This window comes from Chrysochloris asiatica, unplaced genomic scaffold (assembly GCF_000296735.1).
Source record: "Chrysochloris asiatica unplaced genomic scaffold, ChrAsi1.0 scaffold00076, whole genome shotgun sequence".
In the NCBI taxonomy this organism is placed as follows: domain Eukaryota; kingdom Metazoa; phylum Chordata; class Mammalia; order Afrosoricida; family Chrysochloridae; genus Chrysochloris; species Chrysochloris asiatica.
The window spans coordinates 13,358,335-13,367,457 of record NW_006408594.1 but is presented as its reverse complement, the minus strand read 5'-3'; the positions used below and the strand labels follow the sequence as shown (position 1 = coordinate 13,367,457).

The window sequence follows — 9,123 nt, the reverse complement described above, 5'->3', positions numbered from 1 at the left end:
TCAAAAGAGGGAACAAATCTTTGGAGCGAGGATCATTCCCACCCCCTCCATACACAGAGTAGACAGGGATGGGCAACTTGGACATTGACTACCCAAAATGGGGGGCTACAAAGTCAAGAAATGACTAGATTACAAGCTAGTAACAGGAAGCCTAGACCCAGAGGGCGTGGAGAAAGGTAGAATCTCCACTGCATACTATCCAGTCTGGGTGGGGCTGATGAAAGGAGATGCAGATAGGTCTCTTGTGATACAATAGTGAATAATTGTTATCAGGACTGATTGTGAGGGTTGGAAATGTAAAGGTAGGTGTTTTGTAGCAAAAGGAGGGGAGTGATTGACTTTGCAGTCTAGGAATGGAGGTCCCTGGGAGCATTGAGAAGAGAACGGGACCCTACCCAGAGAAGCAGTGACACCAGAGATGGAGGCAGAGACGATGATGTAGAGAGATGGAGCGGCTGGGGACTTTAGACCCAGAGAGGGAGAGGGGCTGTGTGCTGACGACTGGGGGCCAGGCTTACAGGGTATACCCTTTAGTTGGTTGATGATGCATGGAGGGGATTGTAACCATGGCAATGAAACGATATACGATAGGATAAATGTAAAGCTAATTACATTATAATTAGCTTGTAAACTATGTAAACTATCACATAATTCACATTAAAAAACTTTTTTAGAAGAGAATGGAATTTTCCCAGGAACTTTTTGAAGGCCCATCGAGTAGGTTCTAACTCACAGCGACCCCATGTACAAAGAACAAAACACTGGTCTTGCAGCATCTTCACAGTCATTGCTGTGTCTGAACCCATTGTTGTAGCCACTGTATCAATCCATGTGATTAAGGGTCTTCCTCTTTCTCTGACCCTCTGCTGAACCAACCACCATGTCATTCTTCAGGTACAGGTCTCCCCTGATAGATGAGCTGTCAGAATACATGAGATGCAATCTTACCATCTTTGCTTGTAAGGAGCATCTCAGTTCTACTTCCAGGATAGATTGGTTCATCCTTCTGACAGCCCATGATATATATTCAATATTCTTCGCTAACACCATAATTTAAATGCATCAGTTCGTCTGTCTTCCTTTTTCATTGTCCAGCTCACAGCGACCATTTACAGGGTTTCCAAGGAGTGGCTGGTGGGTTTGAATGCCGATCTTGCAGTTAGCAATCCAGTGCTTATCCAACAGAAGGTAATTGAAGATACCATGGCTTGGGTCAGGAACACCTTAGTCCTCAAAGTGATGTCTTTGCTCTTTAACATTTAAAAGGGGTCTTTTGCAACAGATTTGCCCCCAGTGCATTAGATTCTTGACTGCTGCCTCCATGGGTATTTATTGTGGGTGCCAGTAAAATGAAATTCTTGACAACTTCAACCTTTTCTCCAGTTTATCATGATGTTGTTTATTGGTTCAGCTGTGAGGATTTCTGTTTCCTTTTCACTGAATTTTAATTCATAATGAAGTCTGTAGTCTTCGATCTTCATTAGTAAGTGCTTCAAGTCCTTTTTGTTTTCAACAAGCAAGGTATGTCATCTCCATATTGCAGGCTGTTAGTGAGCCTTCCTTCAGCTCTGATGCCATGTGCTGCATATAGTCCAGCTTCCCTGATTATTTGTTCAGCATGCAGATTGAATAAGGATTGTGAAAGGATGTAACTCTGACACCTTAGAGAATTCACTATATTCTGTTATAATTGTTAATTTCTAGGGCTGTCTCCCGTATCTGCATTCTAAATTCCTGGGAGAGTGTTGCTGTGTCTTGTCATTCACATGCATAGAGCATCTAACATAGTCTCTGAGCTGTAGGATGAACCAAATGAAAGAACCAGTCAGGACCAATTAACATGAATGTTTCCCTTTTAGATGCTCTTGATCAAACTACTGAGTGGATCAAAAAATCTGTCAATGAAGAATTACTTTGTCTCTCTGAGGCTGCTTTAACTCCCGGGGCTGAAGGTAGCTCTAAACCAAGCCTGAGCCCTACCTCGGTGCTAAATAACAGTTACTTGAAACTGTTACAGTGGGACTACCAGAAAAAAGAATTACCAGAGGTAAGTTGTTTCTTTTTCTTCCCTCAAATCTTCCAGTATTTTAATTCTGAAGTTCTAACTGTGACTCAGGTGGACTGTCTGTGCTGAATGTGTTTGAATGACTTTACTGAAATCCGATAAAAATGCGAGTTTGGGCTTTAACATTTTATCTTACATTTTCATGGTATTGAGCTGCTTTTTCTATTTTTGCATTTTAAATAAATATACCAGACACTCATGACAGATGGAGCACGTCTTCAGGAACTGACAGAAAAGCTGAATCAATTGAAAATTATTGCCTGCTTGTCCTTAATTACCAACAACATGGTGGGGGCTGTCACAGAAGGTCTACCTGAGTTTGCAAACAGATTCAAAAGGATTTCAGCTGTTCTGCTCGAAGGCATGAACAAACAGTAAGTTTCAGATGTATTAAAGCTCTGCATGTGCTTCCGAGAATGTAAAGAGCCTTGAACATCTCGGTGTGATATTCAGGACTGTGCTGTAGCTTATCTTACTCCTTCTTTTTCTAGAATTTCTCTTAAACTCTCTGAAGGCTTCAATGCCCTTTCACAGGAAGGGAGAGGCCTTTTCCACGACAAGCTCCAGGGTGAGTGTAGTATCTCCACTTACAGTAGCTGTGAGCAAGAGCTTTTCTTCCACAGTACTTTCAAAAGCAAACCAAACCACTTGGAAATGTAAAGGTAGACATTTTGTAGCAAGGAGGGGAGTGATTAACTTTGCAGTCTAGGAGCAGGGTTCCCTGGGATCATTAAGGGAGAAGAGTGGAGAGCGGGACCCTACCCAGAGAAGCAGTGACACCAGAGATGGAGGCAGAGACAATGACGTGGGGAGATGGAGTGGCTGGGGACTTTGGACCCAGAGAGGAAGAGGGGCTGTGTGCTGATGACTGGGGGTGGGGGGTGTGGGGGGTTGGGAAGCAGGCTTGTAGGGCATACCCTTATACCCTTTGGTTGGTTGATGATGCATGGAGGGGATTGTAACCATGGCAATGAAATGATATACGACAGGATGAATGTGTAACTAATGTTCTCCCATGTAAACTATCACCTAATTCACAATAAAACATTAAAAAAAAAAAGCAAACCAAAACATCCACCTAGTTCAGTCGTTGGAATGTCCTGTCATAGAAAGTTGTCCACATTCAATTGCTGACACCATCATTTGTCTGCAGTGAGGTGCTGTCTTTACTGACTTCACAGAGCCAGCATGCTGGGAAGTCTCTAGAATTGGTGACGTTTCTGCTCTTCAGAGATGTTACACAAAAGGCTTTGTGTTTGCTAAGTTTATTTTCCAGTATCCTACCTTAATCAGTGATTAAAAGCAAAAGGAAGCTAGAGTGGTACATTGTAGTAGGTAAAATATTAGGAGGTATAAAAGTTTGCCACAAATAATCTACCCTTGGGTTGTAGGACCCCAAAGGAAGACCCAGTGTGGGTCTACAATGAATTGTAGTGAAGGCAGAACACCAAAGATGATTTATTATTGCTGTTAATTGTCATACTGTTAGTTTGTTTCTCTGTTTCTTCTAATTAAGATTTGCTATCCTGCATAGCAAGTTAAGTAGTAGAGCCAAGATTTGAACCCAGATCTGTGTGACATCACTACTCATGTTCTTATGTCATTACATGGCTCCTATCTTTGGACTCTTCTCTCATCTTTTTTGTACAGAGCTATCTTAATGACTCTCTGGATATTAAAATACAATGCTCACACTCAGCCATTCCACAATACAGGCGGTCCCCAGCTAACAAATGAGACTCATTCCTAAGTGGGTGTCTTAGTGGGATTTGTAGGTAAGTGGGAGCCACGTAGGTAAATTGTTCCGTAGTTAGCATGTAGAATGAGAAAAGGCTCAGTGATTTGAAGTGATTCATTTGCACAGGCAGCAGATGACAGTGACTATAAAGAAGAATTTGTTGCAAGTAGGGGTTGGTTCAGTTGTCTCAAAGTGAGGGCATGTTTACATAACATGTAGCACCACAGGCTAAACATTGGACCCTAAGGTCTGTTTAACTACAAGGTCGGTGGTTCAAACTCACCAGCTGCTCCTTGGAAGCAGGAACCCACTCAGCGACACTAACAGTAACAACAAAGGGTACACTGGAGTTGTTTGTAATAAAGTGGTTAAACCTGGGGGATTACCCTAGTGTGGACCCAACAAGTGCCCTTTCTAGAGACCACTTTTCCCTGACATATAAAATCACCCTCTGGACTCTAAATATTTGGGACTATCCATCAGTTACTTAAAGTAATAAAAACTTACCTTTGGTCATGATCAGTAAAGAGCACCAGGAATTTGGTGGTATTGTCTTCTGAGTGTCTTCCTTTCTTGTTTTTGATTGGTATTTGATGTATTGCTCAAGCATGGGTAAATGAATTGATTCTACCTTGGTTTTTAGGCATAGTTAAAAAAAAACCACCTGTGTGGATATACTCAGGCCAAGGGATTTATTTTGAAAAGTAAACTAACAGATGCTGTCTTTCCTTTTCTGATAGTCTTACATATTCCGAAGGTTACAGACATACTTTACAAGGACCACGGTTTTCTGCCATTGTTTTTCTACTTTGTTGTTGTTAGTGCTTCAAGTTGGTTCCTGTATCGCAGGGGTGGGGAACAACCAGCCCATGGGCCATAAAAGCCCGCAAAATCACTAGATCTGGCTCTGCCAAGGCAACCACAGTGGCAGCCATCACGTTGTTGCTGATAAGAGCCATCAAGTCAGTTCCAACTCATAGTGACCCTGTAGCGTTTCTGAGGGGTGGCTAATGAACTTGAACTGCTGACCTTGAATTCCAGTGCATTAATCCACAGCACCACACCAGAACTTTGGCCATCACATTTGTTGTTGTTGTTAAGTGCTGTTGATTCGGTTTCAACTCATAGCCACCCTGTATAGGGTTTCTGAGGAGCGATTGGTGGATTTGAAACAATGAACTTGCACCTCAAAGTGACTGCAGTCTAGTGAATAATCCTGTAGCACCACACCAAGACTCCAGCCATCACATTGTTGTTAAGTACCGTGGCGTCGGTTCTGACTCATAGTGACCCTGCACAGGGTTTCCGAGGCTGTAAATCTTTACGGGAACAGAATGCTTCATCTTTCTCTCGTGGAACTGCTGGTAGTTTCGAACTGCTGACCTTGAGGTTGGCAGCCCAACTTGTAACCACTACGCTACCAGAGCTCCTTAGCCATTACATTGTTGTTGTTGTTATGTGCTGTGGAGTCGGTTCCGACTCATAGCAACCCTGTAAAGGGTTTCCGAGGCTGTGGTAAGTTAATTAGATGTTTGACCAAATATAGCAGCCTAATTTTCAAGTTGATAATTTTGTATGGCCTGTGATGATGTTATAAATTTTGGCAGAAAAAAGGTTTCCACCCCTTCTCTGTAGGGTTTCTGAGGAACAGTTGGTGAGTTTGAACCACCAACCTTAATTTAGCATTTAAAAATCTGCTACATACGAGGAAGATTTTTCTAAATTCATTCTAGTAGCGCTAATTATTATCTAGGAGAAAATCAGTAGAAATTAATGTGTGTGTGTGTATATATTTGAAATTAATGTGTGTGTGTGTGTGTGTATATTTTGTTTGTTTGGTTTAAAGCCTGAGAAACAGAGACACTATCCCTGATTGAATTTTGTGTTACTTTGTAGAACATTTAACTTGAAGGAAGCCCTGAATTCTATCGGTGTTCAGACCTGTATTGAAGTTAACAAGAGCCTGGAAGAGAGAGCTTTATCCACTTTAAATGCTGAGGTTCAAGCTAATCTTGTAGGTCAATTTTCAAGTATCGCAGAGAAAGACAATCCTATCTGGTCCTTGATTGGTGAGTCCTTGTTTTTATTGATTTCTGCTTCAATTCAGTTTGCTTTAACTTGTTCGATTTGATTGACATTAAATGCCTGATTTTATTCTTAAGCATATTTCTTGCTTCTTTTGGAGCATAAATAAAGAGAACTAGAAGAAAGTATTACAAATACCAAAGGTCTGGGGTTCACTGCCTCTTTGCGGTCCATGTGGTAGAGTTGGAGCATGCTTCAGGACTTTCTTAGTATCCTGCTAACAGATTTTAGGAGACATAGTGGGCAGGCTCTTTTTTTTAACTTGTTTGCTAGGGAATTGGATGTCTCAGTATCAAACTTCAATGGTGAGTTGAGAAAATGGAAAATGTATCAGTTAGGATTTTTTCTGGTGCATATAACAAAAAAATCTAAATTTCTAAACTCACATAAGCAAAAGAGCATGTATTTTCTCATCTAACTGAAGAGACTGGGGTTTGGCTGGCTGCTGGTGGACTTCCTCAGAGCCTCAACTTAGTAGCAGCATGAGCTTCCTGCCTCCCATCTCAGCACTGCCTTCTTGGGGGCTGGCTGCCTTCACAGAAAGGTGCTTCCCTCAGGCTAGTACCGTGACTTCACCTCCACCTGGCATTGCCCCAAGCTTTACTTTAGTCAGCTTCATTGTTGGTTCGAACCTCCACCACCCTACAATTGGGTCCCATTTGCTCCAGTTGACCTAGCTTTAGAATGGGCCCCTTTCTTGAATTAGTCAGGGTGGCCAGTAAGGAAGAAACTTAAGCTTGAGACATGGGTTGAATTCTGGAGCCATGCTGGAGTCAACTTTGCCCATAACCAAACAAAATCAGAGGAGTGCAACTCAGTCAGCACAGTAAGATCCCTGGGACATGAGAAGAGCTCAGAAAGATGTGGACGAGTTAGCCATTGTCTTTCTCCTTATGTGATAGACAGTGAGAGTCTACTACAGAGGACAAGGAATACAGACTAGAGGGGAAAAGAATGTAGAATTAGATTGGTTGTTAAGTGCCATTGAGTCACTTCCAATTCATAGTGTCCCTGTATAGGGTTTCCAAGGAGCGGTTGGTGGGTTTGAACTGCTGGCTTTACAGTTAGCATTCCAGTGCTTATCCTGCAGCACCACACCAGAACTCTGTAGAATACAGGTAGTCCCTGACTTACAGTGAGGCTGTGCTCTGGTATGGCACTGTAAGATAAGCACTAGACTGTAAGGTCGGCAATTCAAATCCACCGTCTGCCCTTTGGAAACCTTATACAGATCCCTATGAGTCAGAACTGATTTGTTAACACTTAACAATAACATGATGTTCTGATGATTCTGTCGTAAATTGGTTCTGATATTAAATTGAATACCTCATTTTTTAAGTTTTCATTATTATTGACTTTTGTTATCGGTGTCTGTATAAATCTGATCTTTATTTATCTTTGATAGTAGGACATATTACATCTGAGAATGATAGTATCCCCAAATTAGATGCTGCAACATTGCATGTAGTCCATGCCAGTAACCATAACATAACATGTACAAAAAAACAGGACAGTCATGAATGCAGTTCATCATAACTTGAACATGTCGTTAAGTTGGGACCACTTGTATGGTGATAGCGACATTCCAAGACTAATCTACAAGTTATCAAAGTGCAGCACCAACCTCCTTGAGAATGTAAATCATTCTGTGGTTTATTTGGGGCTCTCAAATGGTGTCTGTCTTCCTTATCTCTGGGGCCTTGGAGCACTGGGGATCCAGACTGCTCAGAGGACTTGAGTAGCTCAGGGCCTTGGCTCCGCCCCGAGGAGAGAGCGATGTTGGCTTACAGTATTGTAGGCTGCAGAAGTACTGCTGCTGCAGGTGGCAGATGTTGACAGTACGAAACACGCCACCCACAGTCAGCAGTGTTTGCGCCCTTACCTGTAGGAGCTGTGGTTGCTGGCATGCGTCTGCCCTCACAGCCTGCAGTCTCCAGTGCAACAGCATGTGCCCAGTTAGTACTGGGGAGGTTGGGTTTCTAAAAGGGGTAGGCTGTCTAGCATAGTCCCTGCCCTGCACTGCCCTGTCCGCACTCCTGTGCAGCTTCCTGAGGACAGGCCATGTTTGTCCTCTGCTGTGTCCTTATACCAGGACCTTCAGGACCTTTTTGTGGAACAGATGGATCCCCATCTTACAGGAGAGGCATCTGAGAATTTCAGAAGTTAAGTAACTCTTGCCCAAGATCATGGAGCCTGCTGGCAGCTGAGCTGGGACTCCTACCTAGTCTGTCTGTCTCCAGAGCTCATATTTTTAACCTGACTGGCACTGGAGACCCAGCTAGAGCCCTGCTGCCTGTTGGCAGGGCAGCTGAACAACGTGCCCTGGCTTTAGATAAGGAGGTACTTGTGGTATTGGAGGGAGAGGAAAGCTGGGTGCCAGGAGGTGCCCCACCCCAGTAACGTGGTTTTTATGCACCCAGCTCTCCCCAGTCCAACTTTTCTGACCTTTGCAGATGGAAAACATTTTTTAACCTCATTCAAGTATTGTTGTCTTAGCAACCTCAAGTGACTTATTTCAGCTGCTGTCCTTGGACCCTGGAAGCCAAACACACCAGTGACAGGGCTTCCCTTAGGCTGCTCCTAACCAGACAAGTGCTCCTGTCCCTTTAGTCTTAGTCTGAACATCGCCTCGTCCACAGAGGGGACAGAGCCACTTGTCAGCACTCTAACACCCTCCAGTCTGGCAGGAAAGGGTTCAGGCCATAATCTGTGAGGACAGTAGACCTCGGTCCATGAGCATCAGACAACCAGTCCCAAGGGAGATGTAGTACAGGGTTCACTCTGTATCACTATTTCTACACTGTATTGTAGAATACATCACTCTCACTGTACAATTCAGAGACAAGCACATAGTGGAGAATCAGTAAGCACAAAGATGCCTGGGGCAGGAGAGGGACTCCTGCAGATGTGGGAGAGTCCATGCAGTTTCCCTCCATGCAGGGTGGCTGGTGTCCACCTGCTTTGGTTCTTAGTTGAAGTACTATTCACTTATCAAAGGGATTACAGCCCTACTTTGGTTTTAGGCTTTTAAAAAATAGTTTTCTTTCAAACGAGTTTTTTTCAAATGCATAGCAAAACCAAGTAAAAATTAGTTGCTGTGTAGATTAGTTGCATGCCTATATTTACCTTGTTGTTGTTGTTGTTAAGTGCCGTCGAGTCAGTTCTGACCCATAGCGACCCTGTACAGGGTTTCCGAGGGTGTAAATCCTTAAGGGAGTAGAAAGCCTCATCTTTC

The 9,123-nt window shown here is 43.2% G+C and overlaps 1 protein-coding gene across 1 annotated transcript in view; it reads left to right on the top strand.

Annotated features, from left to right (window-relative positions):
- Positions 1 to 9,123, top strand: part of TCP11L2 (t-complex 11, testis-specific-like 2) — a 48,317-nt gene that overhangs the window by 35,286 nt on the left and 3,908 nt on the right. Inside the window, exons 6-8 of the mRNA XM_006865255.1 lie at positions 1,860 to 2,047; positions 2,258 to 2,439; positions 5,700 to 5,872. Of these exons, the coding sequence (XP_006865317.1) occupies positions 1,860 to 2,047; positions 2,258 to 2,439; positions 5,700 to 5,872 (543 nt within the window). The remainder of the gene's footprint in view (positions 1 to 1,859; positions 2,048 to 2,257; positions 2,440 to 5,699; positions 5,873 to 9,123) is intronic.